Raw genomic sequence first — 23,965 nt, 5'->3', positions numbered from 1 at the left:
AGGAAACCTGGCACAATTAACTATCAAGGTCAGTAGGAGTTATGTCTCTCTAGGGAAGATCAAGATTAACACAAGTATTCTGTGCACTGACTTTATGAAATGTACTCTCGACAACAAGCTTTCAGGTTAGCAATGATTCCAGACAACTGCTAGGATGGTGTCCCACTGAAGACCTAACTCTTAGTCAATTAAATGCTTTCTCTATACTGCTAATGAGGGAGTAAAGCCCTTCTTACACTTACAATGAAGTTTGAGGGAAAAGATTAAAAATTAGAGCATCAGATAAGACCAGGGGGAGGGTTCAGGTAGGGCAGCAGGGGTAACATCAACTCACACATGTACAGCAATGTTGTTAGGGGTTCCATCGTGGTCGAAGTCTGAGAGGTCATTAATGGAGCTTACTGAGGTGACTGCCTGTCCAATTGTGTAGACAATGGATAGTGACACAATTGTCCTGCATTTCAAGAGGTTAAGAAAATCCAAATTAATTGTACAGCCCACTTCCTATTCCACCACAAAAAGTTCCCCTACCTTAAACTTTCAAGAGCCCAGACATGAATATATTTGTTTATCAAACTTGAGTAAAACCAGTAACTTTTAGAAAGGCAACCTGCTGAAGAATTCATTGACCAGCCTGCAAGTGCAGAACAAAGTTTTGGCTGGAGGAGCCAAGGCAAGGAGGAAGATCCATTTCATGTTTGAACTCTTTGAAAGACTCACTGTTTGCTTTAACCTAACTATTGGAATCAGTACATAAAACTCCAGATACTTATTTTCTGCCTGGTAACATTTGGGCTGGAGTGAACCATTAGTTATTTTTGTGCTGTATTAAATTACTTTGAGAAGGAATTTTTCTGTTCCTATGCACTTCATGTCTTTGGCCTGGAAGAGCCTCCACTTCCTTGCTTATTAGGTCCTAGGAACTTCCTAATAATCCTCTATTGAATGCCCTTCCTGAAGGACTGGGTGAGTGTCATATGTCCTCTCTACTTACAGAGGAGTGTGAGCCTTTTGGCAACTGGGACATAAATTAGGGAGTTTCTTTGTTCTCCCTGCCCGTAACTCAGTGCCCCACACATTATTAATGATACACAGTATTCCTGCTACTATTTCAAGGTGAGACAAAGATCCTTGTTTGAAGGAGGAAAAAAAGAATCTACCAGTGCTATTTGCAGTCACTGCTAAATGCCAGGCACAGTGCCAAACTCTGGGAGTAAGATGATTAGCAGAAAGAGAGTCCAGCATGCACTCCTAAGAGGTTTATCCTCCCAATTCTTTGCTCCCAGAGTCCATGATCTCAAATCACAAAGCTAATAATTACGTTTTGTCTTGTTTGTGAATAAAAAAGTTGCAACAACTCACTTGAACTTTCCGATCCAGGAATCAGCAATGAGAGCACCGAGAATTGGTGTCAGGTAGCACAGAGCAGCAAACGAATGGAAGATTGCAGTGGATAGATTGTCATTCCAACCAAAGAACTGTGTGAAGTACAGAATCAGGACCGCTTTCCAAAGTGGGCAGGGGGAGGGGAGGGAAACACAGTTAGGAGTGGCTGTGGTAACTGGCCCCTTTCACACAAAGGGATGGGATATTGAAAATATTTACCTCTCATGCCATAGTAGGAAAATCTTTCACAGAACTCATTGACCACAATGAAGAAGATGCTCAGGGGATACCCAAAGCAACTCTGACAAAAAGAAACAGTCAGGGGTTAAAATATGCTCTTCATTGGCCCATATTTACAAATGAGTGCTAATGGCATGAAAAGTAGCTTGTACCTATTTAAAAACTTGTCAGTGACTATCCAGAGGTAGAATATAAAATTTTAAAATCCTATATTTCTATTCCCTTACACACCACACAGAGACAACAATGAAATGAAGCATCTAACAGTTTTACTGTTCGTCTAAGAAGGGCTATATATAGCATTTCCTTAAGAGAAGGAATGTCACACAGAAACTCAGGATTGTCCTCTCATTCATGTTAGATACATGATACACATTTGTTATGTTAATGAAGCACAAATATGAACATTTAGGAGCAAAACAGACTAAAGTTCATAAGATGAAGCCAAATGGAAAAGAAAAAAAGGATACTTACCTGTGGTTTGGACATTCCTGAAAGAAAAACAAAGATGCCACTATTAAAGTCAAGTAACTAACATACCTTTTGTTGAGCCTAAACACAGACCCTCTGACTTTTCCTGGCAGTCAGATATGTTGAGTCCAAGGGTCCCAAATCACTTTCAATCCCACCCAACCAGGCTGCACAGCAGTGGATGAGAAGCAGGTGAGTTAGCAAAGCTTCATTCACATTACTGCCTGAGCTCTGTCTTCTGTCTCCCTCCCATCCCCCGCCCCCGTCCCTGGTCCGTGGAAAAATTGTCTTCTGTGAAACTGTTCCCTGGTGTCAAAAAGGTCGATGGGATTCCAGATGGCTCCAGAACTCTCCAGGGTCCCAGCCCTAGACCATGTGTCTTATCCTTTTAATTAACTCTGGGCAATTCTCACGTGCAGTCAGAGCAGAGAACCAGAGGCACAGAAAATGGTGCCAGAGCCATTTCCTTCTTAAACACTTCAAAGGCTGCCTATTTGCCCACAGAATAAAATTCGAACTTTTAGCATGTTCTTTAGTATCTCACAAGGTCAGTAGATTTGGTGAGGATTAAATTATGGAAATATGAAATGCTTATGGGTACCTAAAACACTGAGGATTCAACCACCATTCCTGTTTACTAGACCTATTCTTCTTCCAACCCCTTCCCCATACCTAGAGGGCTCCCATGATGCCCAAACATTTGTTCACTGACCACATTGTATACCCACGCAAAGCCCTTAATGCAGAAGACAGCAAATCCTCTGGAAGGAATGCTCCTTTTATGCCCTCCTTCCCTTCATGAAGCCTTCTCTGACCTCCTATGTTACCACAGTGCAATAACAGTTTATATTTTTGTCCTACTTTCATAGAAGAATCATGTGCTGGCCATCTCTACATCTTTTCCAATACCTACCAGAGCAGGGCCTATTATTGAAAGAGTGAAAAGACAAAGGGTGAGAATCTAAATGAATTGGTACAAACCAAGGGCCATTGACTATCTTCTTAGCTTAGTGCCCTTCATCCCCACTGCCTAGCTCCTGATCTTCTGTCCTTGTCCCAACTACTCAACCCTGAGTTCTGATAAAAGATCAGTTTTGTCAGAATTCTGACAAAAATTGAACCATAGTCTTGTCTCAAGTCTAAACATTTCTTTGTACTACTTCCTACACCAACACATTGCCCTGTAATTATCAGTGGCTGTTACATGCTAGACCTCTTTCCATGGGGAATCATCTCCCTCCCCCTCTCCAGCCCTCATAGTCCACATTTTAGAGTTCTTTGTTGTTGAGATCCTGTTCTCAGGGTCCCCTGGGCCCCCCTGCCTCACCCTGCCTCTATTAGGAATCAGTGATTCCATAGCAGTGTTTCTCAATCTGGTATGTACCTCAGCATGACCCTATGGGGTTATGAGAACTGGCTGCTACACCATATGCCCAGAATTGTTGTTCCTATAGGTCTGGGGTGGCCCTTTGAGCTTTCATCTCTGACAAGTTCTAAGGCGATGTTGATACCCTGGTCCAGGTACCACACTTTAAGAACCATGGGTGGGCTGTGATGTTAAGTTGCCTGACTGATCTACACAAATAAGTTTTATCACTTCACTGGCCCTGAGACCAGAGACCATTCTGTGTCCATTCAGAGCAGGAACTGACTACAGAAGCTGGACAGTATACTGAAGTTTTCACCAAGGCTTCCCGTCTCAAACTCCTACATGGTTCCCCATTCAAGGCCCTTCTTCTTGGGTCTATTATGTGCAAGTCCAGGGCCCCATGACACAATAAAAAAAACTGCAACTCTACCTGAGGAACTCTGTTCTTGGCCCATGTGGTCTTTCAGGCCTCCACTTGCTCCTCTAGTGGGACCATACTTCCTGATTCTGGACATGTTTTGCTGTGGGTATTTGCACTTCTCCAGTTCAGCATGGCCCCATGGCCTCATACCAGATAGTTTCACTTTGGTGCACTTAAGAACAGTAATGCTATTTTAGTCCTTGTCTTTAGGAGGAAAATAAACTGTCCTGATCTCACAGGGCTCTGGTTCTGAACTCTTCTTGCCTACAAAAATTCTGGAAGGAGATTCCTCAACACTAAAAGACTGGTTTTCCCATATGATCTCACCTATAAGTGGAATGTCGTCAACAAAACAAACAAACAAGCAAAATATAACCAGAGACATTGAAAATTAAGAACAAACTGAAAGTAACTAGAGGGGAGGTGGAGGGGATAATGGAGGGAAAAGGAGGAAGGGTTTTCAGGAACACCTATAAAGGATACATGGACAAAATCAAAGGCAGGTAGGATCAAAGGTGGGGAGTGGGGATGGCTGGGGTGGGGGGAGTGTAAGGGGGAATGGAGAAAACTGTACTTAAACAACAATAAAAATAAAGACTGCTTTTCTTCTCAGTTAGACTTCCTTGTGGGAATGGGCTGCTTTGAGGGGCATGATGTGAAGAATTCGGGCATGGGTTCATATGATTGAATCTCAGTCCAGTTACTTTCCAGATGTAACCTTGGGCAGCCTGCCTATCAAATGAAGATAATGCCACACACCTTACAGGACTGCCGTAAATGTTCCATGTGAAAAGCCTCAGCCCAGGGCTTGACACATCATTCATTGGGAAATTCTACTACCACAGAGTCCTCAACACCTTGCACAGTGCTTTTCACAGAGTAGAAATTGAATGTTTGTTGAATAAATACATATTCCAAAGTAACAAGTCATCAAGTACCGTGTTCAGATCTTGGCTCTACTACTTGCTAGTTGCATTTGCCTCTCCTGCTAGCTGCTTTCTGCCCATTAGGTTGACCTGCAGGGATTTTAGGACACATGTTTTGTAAAGCCTGTTGGCAGTATTAGAAGCCCAGTTTCATTGCAGTGGTGCTCTGTCTTCTTGATGACATGGCAGGACCTTACAGTGTTCTGCCTACTTACACTCTATATAACATTCTCTTACTATTATCTCCCAAAGACCAGACACAGAAGGGACTGACACCCACAGACTGGTCCTTGCAATGAACCTTTAGAAAAACAGGAGGGAGGTATGAACACTCAAACTCAACAGAGATAGGCAAGATCTTTACTGCAATCATGCCTTCTCCGAATTTCTCAGAATTTCGGTTTTCAAGAAAAGACTTTGTTTGGCCAAGGTAATATCTATAATTTTTCTTTTGCTAAATTTTATTTAACACTGATTATTTGTTAAATAATAATGGCAAAGGTTTTGTTTAGTTCAAACATAAATAGAGTTATAGAAAAGAGACCAAAACAATCAGACAACTTAGGTCTTGTTATAACCATCAAACCGAGAACTACATTATGGAAAATGATATTTCTAAGCTCACTCAAGAAAAAATCTGAGTACACAGCACCACTCAGGAAGTTTTTTATTTTCTGACAGGTGTACTTTTAAAAGGCATATATTGCAGGGCAGAGGTTGATAAACTATTCTGCAGAATTCAGAGCTATTTACTAGGTGTAATACTGTAGTCAGTATTTTTTATCTTAAAACGCCTGTGTTAACAGGATTGCTATCTTAGATAGCAGAAGTGGCGCTTATGTTGAGCCTTAAGTCTGAACTCAAATTTCAGCTGTCACGAGAGTCTGTTTATTCTGGTACAACTGTGTCTGTTCTTGGTATCCAGATAGTAAATCTAATCAGCATATTTGAGTGGTCAGATGTTTCTAGCATCATTCATGGGTTGCTCGGCTTTAATTACTGATCCAAGTAAACCAGTTTAGAATCAAACTTGCCATGGAGCTAGCTTAGCCAGTACCAGGCACATGGCAAGCACTGATCAAAGCTGGTTATTATTGTTATTCTAAGACAAGCAGTGCTTTTATCTTTTGGCTAAAGAATTTAATAAAATAAATATACATTATACATTTCTATGATTACTGACTTGGGGGTAGTATCAGGAAAAAACAAGAAAGACAGTCTACACTTCTCATTACTTAATGAAATCTTTCCATTCAGGTGACTATTTCCTACTATCTAACAAAACACATTGCATTTTTTAAACCATTTAGGGGTAGAAACTGTAACTTTAACTGTCATTACCTAGAAATTAAAAACTCCCTTAGCACCTTGATGGGTTTAAAGAATGAGTTTCTAGCACTTACACTTAAAGAGAGAAGGAATGAAGCACTTTGCTGAAGTCTAACAGAGGAGCTCTCACCTTCATGTTGACAGAAAATTGTTCCTTATCTGTACCAAGAATGAACTTGGGGGAATACTTTAAGTGTTGCATAATTTGTTAGAGATAGTATTTCCAAACTTGTGTGGTGTGGTATGCAGTATGCTGGTGCCCCAAAGATGTCCATGTCCTAATCCTTTTGCGGTTATGGTCATGTTACCTTCCCCAGCAAAGGGACTCTGTGATTCAGTGAAAGACCTTGAGATGGAGTGTTCACCCTGGATTATTTGGGTGGCCTCAGGGCAATCACAAGGGTCCTTAAAAGAGTTCAAGGAGGAGATATGAGGCAAGAAGCAGAGGTTGGGGTGATGGCAATTGCTGGAAGGCCACCAAGGGCCAAGGAATGGTGGTTTCTGGAAGCTAAAAAAGGCAAGAAAATGGTTTCTCCCCTCAAGGCTCCATCAGGAATACAGCCTTGCTGACCCTTTGATTTTAGCTTAGTGAGATCCAGGTTGGTTTCTTACCTCCAGAACTGTAATACAATACATTTGTGACATTTAAAACCACTAAGTTTGTGCTAATTTGTTATAGCAGCAATAGGAAATAACACATATGCAGCCTCAAGCTTGGTAAACATAGGTTTTTAATCATAATTTATATAGAACCAAGACTTGAACTTCTTAGCAGTTTTATTTGTTGGCAGACTGCCCTTTTTGTATTTTTTTTCCTTGGCTACATACATGTTCTACCTGGGGCCTTAGAAGTCCGTACCTGGCATCTTCCTTTTTGATGTGATCTAGCAGCATCTGTATGTGCTCTGCTACCTTCTGCACGTTACTGACTCTCCATCTCTAATGCAGGGATGCTGCCTTCAAGGGGTGCTGCAAAGTGGGAGTGGTCTTCCAATAGTTTCATGAACCAGGATTAAAATGAGTTAAGTTGATCATTATTGTTTTTAGGCTGTACACATGCCTCACAAAGTAGGTCACATAAGACCCCAAGGAAGGTAGTGGTCTCTGCTATAATACACTTAGCCTCACTCTTAGTCTAAATGATTTCTGAATTAAGGTGAGCATTCCTCTCCCACCACTACTCCTGAATCTAATAGGGGCAAGGACATGGGCCTTGGAAATAAGGAGGTTGAACCGCAGCTTGGAGGCATTCTTCCTAGTCATGTGACTTTGTTCAAAGCACTTAACCACTGGACCTCTGTTCCTTCATCTAGAGAGGCTAACATCTTCTTTGCAAGTTGATTAATCAGAGTCTACATTAATAAAATGAAGTTTGTTATTCATTCCACCCCATGAAGACAGCTGGGTAGCATAGACGGGTGTTTCAAATGAATTGACTTAAAATGAAAATATGGAGAATTTTCCATGGCGAGCCTTGGCAGGAGTGAGAAGGCTCTCAAAGAAAGATGCAGTTGCCTCCAGGGTTGCTCACATTGACCAAACACAGAAGGTCCTCATGATGTCACCCTGGGAACTTCAGGCATGGAGGTTAGGACAGAGAAAAGTCCATCTTCTCAAATATGAGCCACAGTGGCAGGCATTGCTTTTCAATCAAGCTGCTTTTTCAATGGGCAGCACTATAGTGTGTGACATATGGGTATCTATAAGGGTTTAAGTATCATTTTTAATTCCCCAGGGCAATGGGTCTCAAAATGGGGTCTCTGGACCATCAGCAGCAGTACCTGATAACTCATCAGAAATGCAAACTCTCAGGTCCATCCCAGACCAACACAATCTGAAACTCTGAGGGTGGGGCCTGACTTTCTGCAAGTTATGAAGCCTTCCTGGTTATGCTGAAGCCTAGAACAGCATTACAGAGCATAAAGAAATGGGCCTGGTGCAAAGATGTGCGTGCTTAGTGGCCACTCCTATCCAGGTGATTAGCTCCTCTGATACGATTCTGGCCTTTGCTAATTTTGCCTGTTTCTAAGGCTCCATCCTTCTTTTACCTCCCAGTCTTCTGTTCACTCAACCTGAGCTTCTCTAGATGGTGCATTTCAGGACTGCTCTCAAACCTTGCTTGTTCTGTTACCTGTACTGTCAGACCTGCTGCTCCATACAGCACTCAAAGCCATTTGGGATCTGACTTCCCATCTTCCTCCACCCAAACAGAGTGTGGGCACACAACTTCTCTCTCTGTGCCAGGCTCTTCATAGTTCCCTGCACCATTAGGGCAGTTAGTACCTCACCTACTCTCAGCCTCCCAAATATTTTCTCGCCATCTTAGGTCTTTTTGGTCAGCTGCCCCTGACCAAGCAAGTTGTTCTGATTTCTGAAAAAAGTTAGAGCCTCACATGTTACTTTTTTTTTTTTTTTTGAGAAAACAGTATGTGCCACTTCAGAAAGAGCCTACCAGGATATGCATGAGGCATAGCTGTGGTTGACCTGAGGCAAGGCAATTTGGGAATACAGGGGAAGATGAAAAAACTTGTGTGCCTTGTGTTGCATACTTGCTTTGATTTTTTCCCCCAAATTGATCAACTTTGATCAACAGTGAAAACTGCTCTGGCCTGTGTGGCTCAGTTGGTTGGAGCATCAACCTGTAAACTAAAAGGTCAAGGATTCAATTCCCAGTCAGGGCACATGCCTAGGTTGTAGGTTTGATTCCTGGTCTTGATGCATACAAGAGATAGCAAATAGATGTTTCTCTCTCGTGCCAATGTTTCTCTTCCTCTCTCTGTCCCTCTCTAAAATCAATAAGCATATCCTCAGGTGAGGATAAAAAAAGTGAAAAGTGCTCTTCTCTCCTTAAATGAGTGATTCCATAACAGCAGATGAACTTTAAACCAAATTCTGTGTCTGTAACCAGTCCCTTATTTCTGAAGCAGCTCTTATTGAGTCTGTTTCTTGACTGTTCCTTGGCAAGTAGAATAGGGAAACTGAGACACACAGCTGAACAAACTGGCCCAGCAATTTACAAGAAGATACAAAAGGTCACCTCCCTCTAGATAACATCTAGGCCTCACTTGTGTTTCAGCTCCAGGGCCAGAAAAGCAGCAGAACCAGGTGGGCAATGCCAGAACCAACTACAACGATTAAAGACCCCCTGCCCTGGCACTGACCAATCAGAGGAGATCATGACCCTGAAAGGGCATATCTGAAACCCTCTCCTGAGATCTCCCCTAAGATTCCTGCCTGCAAGAGAGAGATAAAAACCTCAAGACAAAGGACCCAGTGTGCATGCCCTCTGGGGAGTAGTCCAGGCCATTCCCTTCTTCTTCCTCCACTTCCTCCCCCACAGCCACCCCCAAGTCCTAAACTCTAAGGCAATGGACAGCAGCAGCATCTTGCCCAGGTGGTCCTCAGGGCCCCTTTTTCTCTGACTTCCCAGCAAGCTAAGGCAACCCAGCCTAGGTTCTTCTGTTGCTTTTGCTATGCTAAGCCCTTCCTTGTTTCACCATCCCTAGCTTTAATAAAGGATACTTTAATGAGGATACTATGTATCCTCATAGTCACCTGGACTCCTGTTGTAAAATCTTTCCTACACAAAGTCAAGAACCCACACACTACAGTGGCTCTAGGCTGACCCACTCCGTAACAGGGCCAGGCCCCTGTCTGGTAACAACTTGATGAGTTTTTTTTCCCCCTTACTTGAATGTTTTGCTACATGTCCTACCCTCAGGGTCCCTGCTAGTCCACACGGCACTTCTTTTATGCATTAGGAAATTGTGATCTTTCAGGCCAGATGCTGCTCGGGAAGGTACAGCTTGATGAATAGACAGTGACTTGGCTCCAATAAGAAAAGGTGTCCTAGGGAGGATGCACTGCATGGGAATGGAGCATGGGCTACATCCCGGCCCCTGGGGCCCTCTTGCTGGGGCCTTCATGCAGGATACAGCCTGTCCACATATGGACAGAAGCCCTGCCCATCCTTCATTTTTTTCTTTTATACAAACAGCTCTCTCCACAGCCACCTTCTTTCCCGCTAAGAGAGAATTTACTTGTTCCCTGATATTCAACAAGTAGCTACATAAACACAGAAGGCACTAACACATGGTCTGCAGAATTAAGTCACTTTAAACAAGCCACTGGTTTTCTTGTCTGCACCATTGTGAAAAGCTAAGGAGTAATCAGTCCTTTCAGAACTAAGAGTGTCAACTAAACCCCAATAACATGAAGCTGCTTTAGAAATATGGGGCAATCAGTGCTAACAGGACAGCATAGGTTTTGTTAAGTGACTTTGGCCTGATACCATTGTAAGGAATGGCTCAGCTCTGGAGCACTTGCAGCCTTACTTGTACACATGCAGTCAATGCAGGCAAAGGTGTGAGCCCAGCTGATGAGGAATGGAGCTTTCTGTCCAGGTCTCATCCCTACCCGCCCCACCCCCCACCGAAAACAGATATAGAATATAAAACCACTTAGTTGGTCTTCCTCTGTCATAGTCTTCTCAGCAATGAGGTATCTCACAACGCATGTTGCCATCATGAGCTCCTGTTGTTTCAGTGCTGCCCTTTTTGTTGTAGGAACAGGGACCACAGGGAGCTGACACCTTTGGCTAGTCTTCCCTTGCTGTGGGTATAATAAACTACCTTGTTGTGTCTTTAGCCATCCATCAGCCAGGTCTTGTCCTTGCCTTGTCCTGGGTGTGATTGACAGCTATGCCTTTGCCTTTCTTTAAACCACCTTGTGGACTCCCATCAGCTTGGGAGTCCACTGGTCAGGGCTGAGGGAAACAGCTCATTAGTTTGCTGGGGCTGCCATAACAACATACTACAAATGAAGTGGCTGAACACAATGGAAATGTATTGACCCACAATTCTGGAGGCTGCAAATCCAGGATCAAGGTGTGGGCAGAACTGGTTCCTTCTGAGGATTGTAGGGGAGAATCTATTCCAGGCCTCTTCACTAACTTCTGGTGGCTTGCTGGCAATCTTTAACTTGTAGGAGTATCACCCTGATCTCTACCTTCATCTTCACAGGATCCTCTTCCTGTGTACATGTCTGTGTACAAATTTTCCCTTTTTGAAAGGACCCAGTCATAGTGGACTAGGGGCCCACCTACTCCAGTATGACCTCGTCTGAACCAATTTTATCTACGATGATCTTATTTCCAAACAATGTCACTTTTTGAGATACCAGGGGTTAGGACTTCAGCACACAAATGTGGGGGTTTGGGGAGCAACAGAGTTCAACCCACATCAGTCAGAGAACATTTGTAGTATACAACCTAGTATTGTATGCTACAGATATTCTCTTGCTGTTTAAAAAGACTGCTACACATGACAGACTTAAGAGGTCTGTAATAGCTGCCTCTGATGGTTTCATAAATAAGCCATGACTTTTATCATTGTTACCATAACTACATTTTTGCATCCTGACCACCACTTCTCTTCTCTTTCAAAAAAACTATCTCTATGGGTCTCAGGATCCAACGGAGATTGGATCTCCAACTGAGATCCAACAGGACATGCTCTGAGATTGATCGTTCCTCAATTGTAGGGAAAGGGCAGCCAGGCCAGAGGGCGCTAGAGAGTTAATATGGAATAACCTGTTAATGCAAAACAGGCTTAGGCTCTGCCTCAGGTGGAAGCAGGGAACAGTTACTTCAGGGAGGTGATTTTATTGGGTGTTAGGAAGGCAGCACTTGCTCTTCATGTGATGTCCTTTATCTACACCTGGACAGTCTTTTATTCTAGAAGAACATCCTTTATTCTGCACATCGAGTCAGGCTTACTTTAAGTTCTATGATTGCTGAGAGTGAATAAATTTTCAGATTAAAGAGAAGGCAGACTTATCCTCAGAGTAGACTCCAAACCGAAATAAGAGAACAGCACAAGAAGGGAAGCAGCTATCAGCTGCCTGAACAACACCCTCCCACCACAGGTAAGTGTTACACACACCCAACAGGAGACACTAGCAAGTTTATTTGCATTGGCCCTAATAATATTATTTATTGTCATATAAGAAAACAATACCAAAAACTCACAAGTGTCATTAAATCAAAAGGAACTAATATTCTTGTCCTTGGGTGGGGGGCGTGGGGTGGGGTGAGGGGCCTGTTGCTTTGGAGGCAGTTAAGTTATAGACTTTAAATATTAGAGACAAAGATTTACTCTTGGATGTTAAATCTTGGCTAGAAAATTTGCTTTATGATCACGGAAAGTGTGAAGTTAGGATACAAAGCTATGTATGAAATGCACATTCCCCCCACTGGATATTTAGATTGCACATGCCTCATTCCTATCATGAGACTATCTATAAAAAGTTCCTAGAACGACAATGCTGGTAAAATATTTGCACATTTTAAATTCTGTTAGATGTTACCTAACAACTCTCCATATAAATGTTAGGTGACTCATTTTTTTCCATTCTTGTAATTTTTAAATGCATAGAAGAAACAGCTATAAAGAAAAGGTTAAACATTATCCATAGCTAAATGCTGCCTGGAAATTTTATCCACAGTATGGACATAATTTTTAGAATTAATTTGAGGTAAATTACCTGAATCTATGACATCACTGTGAGCATCTCTGATTCACTAGTTATAATACATGGGAAGTGTTTTCTACATACTAATTCTGTTATTAAATGGATTGTTGCTTACAATTGATTAAAACTATGACCAGAAAAGTCCATCTACTGTTTGGGGGGAAGATACTAGTCACCAAATTTAGCACCTTAAGCTGAGGATGCAGGTTGCAATATAGTTATCCTTACACATGAAGAATATTTTCTACCTAATGTTGTGTATTAGTGATGTACATATTTTGGAGAGAACATTTTCTATTACCATGTATACTGGGTTAAATGGTGTGTGATCCCAAAACTCATTTCCTTCTCAGAATCTCAGAATGTGACTTTATTTGAAATGGGGTCACTACAGATATAATGAGCTAAAATGAGGTCATACTAGAGTAGAGTGGGTCTTCAATCCATATGACTGGTGTTCTTACAGGGAGACAGCCATGTGAAGACAGACATGTACAGAGGGGAGATGAGGCGAAGACACACAGACAGAGTATGATGGCCAGGTGACCATGGAGGCAGAGATCAGAGTGATGCATCTATAAGCCAAGGAATGCCAAGAAGCTAAGAGGGAGACGTGGAACACATCCTCCCCAAGAGTCTTCAGAAGAAGCATGGCCCTACCAATACCTGAGTTTGGGACTTCCAACCTTCAGAACTGTGAGAGAATACATAGAGGTTTCTATTGCTTTAAACCACACAGTTTGTGCTACTTTTTTTTACAGTGGCCACAGGAAACAAATACACCGTATGAACTTATGTGTTTTGGCTAAATGAAAAAAAAAATTGGTTCCTCCAAGAACATCTCAAATATACCGCCTGATAGTTGTAATAGATCTCATAACAAAATGTTCCCACTTGGGGCAGATCATAGAAGTTTCAAATGTTTGGTATGAGAGCTTTCAATGAATTGTCACATGTAAGTATATTTTGTGAACTTTCCAGTCTTAAGTCTGATTCTTAAACCACATTTTCCTTTGGGTATTTGCTCAGTCATACAAGTTCCACACAACAACTGATGACTGTAAATCCAAACCCAGTGAGAGACTCCCTTTGGAAGGCCAGTGGGAGGCCTTGGTTGTTTTCCAATCTGGAGGAATTAAATCATCTATCATGATCCTATCCCTTCCCCTTGACTGTGGTAATTTCCAACTGTGGAGACTGTTCAGTGAATCATTAGCTGCACTTGTACCCAATCTCGGCAGTGAGCACAGGCATGGCCAGGCCTGTCTGACACAACCCTGTTCACATCAATCCCATGAGATGACCCTGTGGCCATTTTCCTCAGTGATATATTTCTGGACTCTGAAACCAACAGACAAAATTACAAAGCAGCAATTCTCTGGTTCTTTGTGTTGCAACCCCAGTTTATGAGTCAATGTTCTCATTCACCTGCTTATGACACTACTCTCATTCTTCCATCATCCTCAGATTCCACCTTTGGTTTTAGTTCCTTATCAGCTCACCTGGGACACCTACCCACTTTCTCTCCTGACAAGGATGAAATCAAGATGCAGTTGTGTCCTAGAGCTACCCTGGGAGAGGACATAGCTGGCAATGTAGTCCTAGCTTCATGTTTCCACTCATGCCTTGACGACTGTCCTTGTCACTAGTGAACTTTCCCATCGGCTCAACAAGCCCATTAACTAATAGTGACTCAAAAGGTAGCAGGAAAATTATTAATCCAAAAATCCAAGTAAACCAATAATGGAATACTTCCACTCAAGACATTTTGCAGAGGTGTGAAGGATTATGTAAAAATTTAGCATTAAGATGGCAAATCATCCAACTTTGACAAGCAACTTTTAGGGGCTGCTTTCACTGGTCTTATACTTCATGCACCTCAACTGTAACTAAATGTGGAAAAATGTTGTTTATGGGCTTGTGTTTCTCTTCCTTAGTATATGTATTTCTTCAAGGCAGAATTCTTTTCTTCCTTTACATGGCAAATAAATATCTGCATAGATTTTTAAGGAATTCAGGCTGGCCCCCTGCCAGCCTTTGCTGGGCTATATAGATTCATCACTTTTATTCTTTTCCACCCCAGGTTCTTAGCCTTTGCAAGCTAGTTTTCAAATTCACCCAAAACTTGATCACCATGAATAAGCCAGGGGCTAGACTGCTCAAGATCTTCTACCCATGACCTCATTTGGGGCACAGTGACAACATTTGGACAAGGTGAGGGTCAAGAAAAAGAGAGCCTGTCATTTAAAGCAGTGATTCTCCAAGTATGGTCCTGGGACCAGCCCCAGCACCTGGTGGCTTGTACAAACATTAACCCTTGAACCTTGCCCTAGATACCCTGAAGCAGACACTCTAGTGATAGGGCCTGGCAACCTGTTGGAATAAGCCCTCACTCTGGTGATCCTGATGCATGCTAAAGTTGGAAGACCACTGACTTAGAGTCATGCCAACATGGAAGAACCAATGTCAGTTTTTTCTTCTTGCTGTCTGGGATGAAGAAGAGTCCCTCAGGGGTCAGAGCCCAAGGCCACCTTTGGCGGGCAGCCATCTCAGATTCTAGCTATACATATATAGCCTGTAGCAGAAGTGCCAGCTGGGACCTCAGTATTGTTCTCTGGTTTACCCAAGAGCCTCTAGCAAAAAGAGAGGATGCAGAAGGGTTTTTAATAACCTGGTCTTCTACACCTTTAAGGCTAATCCATCATTTTATGCTCAAGCAGGAGGCTGATAACTGGGGAAGAGAGGCAGGAACATAATAAAGTATCCTTTCTTAAGTGAGTGAATTTCTCAAATCAGCCTGGAGGCCCTGGAAGAGGGAGAACTTGAAGCCTCCTCATACTTAATTTTCTCTTCTTTTTTTTTAAAGATTTTATTTATTTATTCTTAGAGGGGAAGGGAAGGAGAGAAGGAGAGAAATTTCAATGTATGGTTGCTTCTTGTGAGTCCCCTGCTGGGAACTGGCCTGCAACCCAGGCATGTGCCCTGACTGGGAATTGAACCTCAATCGTGTGGTTTGCAGGCCTGCACTCAATCCACTGAGCTATACCAGCCAGGGCTCTTTTTTTCCTTTTTTACTGTATTTTTTTCATTACTATTTAGTACCCTTACACCTCCTCGCCCCACCCCACAACCACCACACTTTTCCAAGTCTGAATCCTTTTCCCTTTTTGCTCAATCCCTCTATTCCCTCATCTTCCCTTAGTTGTTATCCTGCTCTCAATTTACGAGTCTAATTTTCAGTCAGATATATGGCAAATCATAGAGCAGAATCCATGGTTTTTCAGACCAAAGTAATTTGTGATAGTAACAAGTTTAATGTAGATGCTTGCTAAACTGTGGGCAAGAAAATGGGGTGGGGTAAGAGGAGAGAGATCAAATACTTAAAGTCTTCAAAGCAAGTCTAGCTCCACAAAGGCCTGAGAGGCAGCTCTCCAGTCACTTGGGGGGTTCTCAATCATTCTGAGTCCTAACTACACAAGACAGCCCTTGGGAAACTGACCCTCTTTCCATTCCCAACTCTGATCAGCACACCCATATTTTAAAGCAAGGGCCAGCACACTATGTTTCGTGGGCCAAATTAGGCATGGTTTCTACATTTTAAAATGATAAAAAAAAAACAATTTTAAAAGACTATTTAGTGACATATGAAATTGCATAAAATTCAAATTTTCATGCCCATAAATAAGGTTTTTTAAAAAATCCTTATCCGAGGATACATTTACTGATTCTAGAGAGATGAATGGGTGGGAAGGAGAGCAAGAGAGAGAGAGAGAGACATGGATTGATTGCCTCCTATATGTACCCTGACTGGGGAGTGAACCTGCAACCTAAGTATGTGTCTTGACTGGAGATCAGACCTACAACCTCCTGGTGCATGGAACCATGCTCCAACCTGGCCAGAGCCATAAATCAAGTTTTATTAGAATACAACTCTACCCATTTGTTCATGTATTTTAAACTACAAAGGTGAAGTTGAGTAGTTGTTACTCAACTGTATAGCCCCTAAAGCCAAAAATATTGACTATCTGGCCCTTTGCAAGAAAAGTTCGCTGACTCCTCTTAAAGCAAAGTGTTGGTATTAGAGATTCTAACCAGATTCTGCAGCCAGATTTAACTATCCAGCCTCACCCCAAAGCAATTTTCTACCCAGTTTATTCTTGTGAATTCTTGTTGTTTGTGTTACTAAGTCTAATGCCTTAATAGTACAGTTCTGACTCTCATCCACCTCTCACTTTCCTATTTGGTCATAATTTCTGCCTCTTCGTTCCTAAGGTGAGTGAAAGAACCTGGTGTGAAAATCAGTTCCAGTGACACATGAGATGAAATCAGCTCAAAGCAAACATTTTTCTGTGAACTGTTTCCTTGCTTCTTTCCCGCCCACTGTATTCACCAACTGTTTCAAGTGTCCCCTTCAGTCACCAGGGGATCTGAAACAACTTGGCATAATCTAAGCACCAAAGATCTTAAAAATTCTTAAAAGGGGAAGTTACTGTTAGATCTTTACTAAAAACGTTTCCAATTATTTCTTTCACTTACTAACTAAACCTAGATATTGAAAATTTAGGATCCGAGTTAAAAATAAAACTGTTGTCTGCATATAAACTTTTTGTTGCTACTCACATGCTATGCCAAACTCATACGCAAAATGAAAACAAAACTCGCTTAAGAACCAATTTCTAAACTGGAAAAATTCAGTTCACTAGGGCTACATTTCAAAAGCTAGTTGTGTTTATTCATCAATAATCAGCCATCCTGACTGATGGGCCCCCGTCAGGGCCCTCCGTATCTGCACCCGGGAGCCTTCGAAGACACCCCCTGGCAGGTGATCCGGCGCCCAGTAACTTCCCCGGAGTCCTCGAATTCCAGCTCCAATAACCCCTCATCGCTTCCCTTTGCTTCCACGAGTTCCTGAGGTGCGTCCCTGAGCTCGCCCTCGGTGCCATCCCTCCCTGAACAACATGCCGGTCTTCGAGACGCAGGCGACATCGGGGACTAGCTGTGCAGCCCGGCTGGACCCTTGACACTCCCTCTCAAGCGCCCTGACCACGCAGCCTCCGAAAACCCCGCCCGATCCCGGACACAGGAGCCTACCTGTGGTGGCGGATACAAGAGCTTCCTAGGACTGGCGACCAAGGAGTCTCGGCCGGAAGATTTTTTTTTCAAGATGTTGCTCCTTTGACTTATTTCCAGGCCCTGCCCAGCCACCTGCGCAGCTGGAGGTGTGCGGGCGGGTTGGCAAGACTCCACCCAGGGAGCAGAGGTTAGCGCTCCCTGAGCCTCCGCAGAGGGATACCTGTCCCTTGTCCAGCCCTGGGACGCCTTTGATCCGCCCCAGGCCCTTGGAGGAGGGCGAGGGGCAGGGCTGCACGTGGCAGCGGGGGTCCTGGGCTAGGGACACCCCAACGTGAGTGCTCACAGAGTCACTCGCAGGGCTTCTCAAAACGCAGGTTCCGTGCCTCAACCCTATTTGCCGACATGGTATGTAGGGGTGTGGGCCCCCAAATTTGCATTTCTGACAAGTTCTAATGTGATTTTCCTGCTGCTCCTGAGGACTCCACTTTGGAAACCACTGCGCTGAGAAAACACACTTCTGCAGCAGGAAGCAAAGCGGGTGGGGCATTGACCAATTTCACAAGTGTGCCACCCGCACACACCTGGAATGTGAACCCATGGAAAGCATTTCTGGAGGATTCTACCTATCTTTGGGGGGCAGGTAGTAAGAAGCTAGGAAAATTCCTGGGCAAGTGGAATGGGGAAACCGAGACAGAGAGCTGAACGTACGGCTGAGCAATTTACAGCCAGATACAAAAGATCACCAGGGTGGTAAGCCCCTGGTGCCTGACAATGGACAAAACTGGTGCTGCCTGGCCCCCAAGGAATCATCTCCTCCCCTGGTATATCACTGGTCTTGTGGTTTAGACCCTTGACCTTTCCCCCTGAGATAGGCCTCAGTTGTATTTCAGCTGTATTTCAACATCTAGGCCTCAGTTGTATTTCAGCTCCAGGCCCAGAAAAAGGATCAAAACCAGGCAGGTGTTGCCAGGAGCAGCTGAAATGACTAATAACCTTCTTCCCTGGTGCTGACCAATCCATGGAAACCATGACCATAAAAAGGCACACCTTGGAAAAGCTGATGAATATTCTATTGATATCCTCCCCTAAAACCACCCCTAAACCCCTGACCTTTAAAACCCTCAAGCCAAAGGACCCAGGGTACTTCCTCTTCCTCTGGGGAGCAAGCCTGCACCTTTTCCTTACCCCTCTTCTTCCCCCACAGGTATGCATCTTCCTAAACTCTAAGGGCCCCCATGAGGCTTACAATCAGGGAAGCAATGCACAGCAGCAGCTTGTCCTGGGCTAACCCCCTGAACCTGTCTCCAAGGCCTCCTTTTCTCTGACTCTCCAGTGAGCTAACAGCAGCCCCACCCTGGCTCCATTTTCTTCCTATCATGTTTCTAGAGTGCCAAACGCAGCCCTGCCTAGTCTCTCTCCTGTTGCTTCTTCTATCAGAGACCTTTCTTTGGTTCCCCACCCCCAGCTTTAATAAACACACTCTCAAAATCACCTGTACTTTGTCTGAGCTGGCACCCTAAAATAACAGAAACAAAAATAACAATGATATAGTGATTATATCCAGGTTATTTTTCTGTTTCCTTGTCTTACTTGAAAGATGTGTGCTCTGCACACACTGAGAGAAAAATTAAAAATGAAAATGAAGGTGAGTTTCTATTGCCTTTAGATAATTGTGGTAAAATATACATAACATAAAAGTTACTTTCTTAATTGTAAGTGTACATTAAGTGCCATTAAGTACATTTACATTTTTGTGCAAACATCACCACAATTCAAATCCAGAACTTTTTCATCTTTTCAAAGAAACTCTATTAAACACTACCCATTAAACACTAACTCTCCACTCCCCCTTTCTTGGCCCCTGGCTGTTACCCTTTTACTCTCTGTCTATGAATTCGACTACTCTAGGTACCCGATGTGGCTGAAATAAAAAAGTATTTGTCCGTATGTGTGTGGCTTCTTTCACTTAGCATAATGTCTTCAAGGTTCAACCATGTTGTTGCATGTGTCAGAATTTCCTTCCTTTTTAAGGCTGAATTACATTTCATTGCACACACACTTTGTGTGTATCCATTCCTCTGTCTTTATTAATTTTTGTCTTAGCAGTTCCTCTAGCCTGACTGGAAGACTGTGGTAAGAGAAATCCAGGCAGGTCTTCCCAGAAAGTGCCTGAACCTGGCCTCCTCAGGCTTCTTCATTGTGCATGAGGAGAAACCTCTTCATGCAGTGGCTTAATTGATACACACAGGCAGGAGCTGATGTTACCAAAAGGCATGGAGCTACAAGTAGAAACACTACATCAAATAGAAAAATGCAGCATTGACTGAAGGAAAGAAAACTTACCCTTGAAGGAAAGGAAAGCATGCTTTCCTTTCTACCCCAAGAGCCAGGGGTAGAAAGGAAAAACTTGTGGTATTTTCTCTTGATTAAACTTTTCTCTACCAGGTGGTATTTCTGTTGATGAGCTCATGAAGCTGGGAATCCTGGACACTCTTCTAGGCCCTGTTAATCTAAAACTAAAAGGCCTTTCAAAGTGAGAGACAACAAGCATTTATTTCAGATCAAAGAATAGCTATGGGGAAGCACTGATTCAGGCAGAACCCCGAATAATATTCCAATTAGGAGACAAAGCCAATGGGTATTTGAAAAAGGGAAAGATGTCATTTCTATCAGTGCAGATGGGCTAACATAGCCCTGCTAATTCCAACCCAAGTCCAGTAGTCAAAATAACTTCTTTCTTATTATCTTTCTTTGCAAACAGCCCTTTGAGATACAATGTTGCTTTAGGCCCAGTCCAAAGGTTATATTGCCCTGTTTTGACATTCCAAAAGTTTGAAGCATGAGATGCTTGAGGTAGCTCCAGCTCCATTTTAAAGTGGCTGTGTTATTATTATACAGCCAGTGGTTCTCAAAGTAGGGTCTGAAAGGGTAAAGCCAGAACTATTTGCTATCGTGGCACTATTTACTGAGCAGGCCTATGACCTTGTTAACTGTGACTGTCATTTTACTCTTTAAATTTGTCCCCAGGACTGGAAATTACTAGAAAGCAAGAACAGAACATGACTTAAGTGACTAACCACTGCCTACAGCCACAGGCAGAAGATAACATTGGAACAAACTATTAGCTTTACGTTATAATGACCTAAACAGCCCAGGGGCCATACAACAGCACCCTCCACCCTTTTTAAATCCAGTTATAATCTATTAAAAGTTCAAAGCCCCCACCTCTTAGTGCTGCCTAATATCTCCACTCCGCACCCCTTTCCTTTCTTGGAGAGTAAATAAAATCTTTACTCTCTACATTTTCTTCTCTTTGTGAATTCTTTCACAGCCTGTGTCACCGACCACCACGACAAAGTCTACAGACCAGTGGCATCAATATTACCTGAGAACTTGTGACAAAAGAAATTCTCAGGCCCCATCTCCACTGAATCAGAAACTCTTCAGTGGGATGATAAAGCCCACTTTTCAGTACTCATAAAACAAATGCTGTTTCTTCCATGTGATTATGTAAGTGCAGTTATTATTTATTTATCATCTCCACAGGCAAAGTACTATACTAGTGACAGGTATCAGGCAAACAGCCTTGTACTCACAGAGCTTATGTTATCTTTTAAGCATGAAAAGAAGTAAGTTACTTGAGATGGAGAAGCAAAACTGAAGAACAAAAATTGAGGGAGTAGAGGCAGTGCTTTCCTCCTAAAGGCTACAGTGGGAATCCTTCCTTGCTTCTTCCCTCTTCTAGTGGCTTACTCCAATCTCCATCTCTGTCTTCACTTCCCCTTTTCTCTGCTCTCCTGAGGGAACTTGTTATTAGATTTAAGACCCACCCTACCTAGGAGGATCTCATCTCAAGACCCTTAACATAATTCTGTCTGTCTTTTTTCAAATAAGGGCATATTCATTGGTTCCGAATAGACTTACTTATCAGGGACAGTGATGGGGTAGGGCCACTGAACCCACTACATATCCCCAAAGTGCCCCTATGTGTGGAAATTGAATGTGCAGAATTGGCAAACTGGTTCTGGATATATAGAACCGTTACTTAGCCTCAGAAGGTGGTCCTCATGAATATTATTAGGGGAGAAGTGAATGTTAGTGGTAACACTGAGATTGGCACAAAATGCTTGTATTAAGAGTGTTTTAAACCTAGACCATTCATAATCTCTTTTACTGAAGCAATGGTACAGAGGTTTAATAGAATTTATTTCAGTAAGAGTGCTAACTGGGAAGGTGGCTTGTGAACTTTTTGTAGTAATAGAGTATCATTTTCTCCAGCTCTGCCCCTCAGATTTCTTGACTGTAAAGACCTTTTAATTTGGTCTCAGAGGACAATTAAGTAGAAGTCTTTTTAATAATGTTACCGAAAAATGAAGGGACCAGACACTGAGGGGTTCAGGAGCACGATCTTTATTATGTGCACGGGCTCAGAGGAGAGTGACTCCCAAATTCTGAGCCCCAAACACTGGCAGGGGTCTTACTTTTATACTCCTTTCTTTCTAAGCTACGTGGCAAAAGCAGGTTACAGAAGCAAATGCGGAAGTTATGTCTATTTCCTTATTCGGGGATAAAATGCTAGATCTCTCTTATGATTGCCTGGCAGAAGCAAGTTACAGAAGCAGATGCGGAAGTTAGATTACTTTGTGGCATTCTTAGGCTAGCGGGAGGGGCTTTTTCCCTATCATTCCCCCCTGTGGGTGCTTAGACAGTGTTTTCGTCTGTCTCAGCATCCAATAATGGGACTCTCTGCTCTTGTTGTTGCTGGAGCATAAGGATGCGGCTAGTGGTCTTCCGTACTAGTGCTCCTTCTAACTGGCTGACTACTGTCCTGACGGCCCAGGGTCCTACGGTAATAACTAGGATGAGGATGATCAGAGGTCCTGGGACGGGGGCTAGGAGGGAAAGAAGAGTGTTCTGCCACCAAGAGGTGTCTCCCGTCCCAGCTCCGGGCCGTAGTCTGCCTTTAAGTTCATGTATGCGTTGTATGTTTTCTTCAACTAGGCCACTTTCATTAACAAAATAGCAACACTCTTCTCCTAGGAATATACAGGTCCCTCCTTTATCTGCCATTAGGAGATCTAAGGCCCGCCGGTTTTGCTGGGCTACTCTAGCTAGAGATAGGATCTGGCATTGCAGGGAGGCCATCTAGAGGTTGCTACTGATCCTAAGGCCTCATGGAGTTCTTGGCGGAGGGCCTCTTGGGACTGCAAGCTTGTGGCTAATCCTGCTCCTCCTACACTGATACTGGCGAGTGAAGCAGTGAAACTTAGTCCTACTAGCACAGGGAGGAATAATGCCCTTCGGCGGAGAGTGGAGTTTATATACTTGGCTTCTAGTTCTCCGGGTGGGTAGGCTAGTAATTGGGGGGCTAGTGCTACTAGGAGGTAAACACGAGAGTCCGAACAGTTGACACTTGGGACTAATGTCTGATTAGTCCAAAAGAACAGCCCCGGTGGGGGTACAAGGGGAGGTGATTTGTCCCCCTTGCACCAGCTGGTACTATTTGGGTATAAACTCCTCTCTGGGGACTGATAGAGGGGGGCCTGGACGGGCCCTAGGAGTCTACCTTGGCTGCCGTGGTCTGTATTCTGAGGAGTGGCATTAACTTAGACTGCAATTAGCTGGGGGGGGGGGGGCTTGCTTAGGGAGGCACAGAGGAAACAATCTGTGAAGTTTCCTGGGTCACTAAGGTTGAGGAGGGCTGCTCCCTCCTGGATTAGAGTTATCCAAGAGAAAGGAGTATCTGTTTGGTTGACCTGGGGTTCAGCCCTTTCAATGGTTTTCTCAACTGTTTTCAGCATGTGGAGACCAAGGTACAGATCTTTCCTTTTAAAAACTATTATATCTCCTACTGGTCCTGAAAAGGCCATGCCTATGTAGACTTTTCCTTTAACTCCTTTTTCCCAGATAGGGTCTTCTGCCCTATCTAGGGTTATAACAATTTCTCTGCTATTTGTGCAGTGGACTCGGCAATATTTGTAGGCACAACCCCCATAGGTCTCCAGCCACCGATTGCATGACTTATCAGTCTGATCTTCTTTGAAACAGACAAACGGGTCCCTGAGCCAAACCCACCCATTTAGGCTTTGGAAGGAGCCTCCCAAGATCTTGAGTACTAATTTTCCTCTGCAGGGCCCAAGACACTCTTTTGTGCCTATGGTGACTACAGTCGTCCACCTCCCCTGTTTCCCGAACTACGATGGTCTCATTATATTCCCA

General features: G+C 43.3%; 1 protein-coding gene across 1 annotated transcript in view; it reads right to left on the bottom strand.

The window, feature by feature from the left end:
* The window catches only part of SLC15A1 (solute carrier family 15 member 1), a 66,500-nt gene extending 48,687 nt beyond the window's left edge, over positions 1-17,813 (bottom strand). The window contains exons 1-5 of the mRNA XM_037065838.1: positions 17,765-17,813; positions 2,101-2,117; positions 1,606-1,687; positions 1,363-1,504; positions 335-454 (exon numbers count right to left, since the gene is read on the bottom strand). Of these exons, the coding sequence (XP_036921733.1) occupies positions 335-454; positions 1,363-1,504; positions 1,606-1,687; positions 2,101-2,115 (359 nt within the window). The 5' untranslated portion in view covers positions 2,116-2,117; positions 17,765-17,813. The remainder of the gene's footprint in view (positions 1-334; positions 455-1,362; positions 1,505-1,605; positions 1,688-2,100; positions 2,118-17,764) is intronic.
* Between the last annotated feature and the right edge of the window lie 6,152 nt (positions 17,814-23,965).

Source organism: Sturnira hondurensis, unplaced genomic scaffold, assembly GCF_014824575.4.
Source record: "Sturnira hondurensis isolate 20B ecotype Veracruz unplaced genomic scaffold, ASM1482457v3 Scaffold0016184, whole genome shotgun sequence".
In the NCBI taxonomy this organism is placed as follows: Eukaryota; Metazoa; Chordata; class Mammalia; order Chiroptera; family Phyllostomidae; genus Sturnira; species Sturnira hondurensis.
Note: the sequence above shows the minus strand (reverse complement) of the source record. Positions and strands in the feature narration are given on the sequence as shown.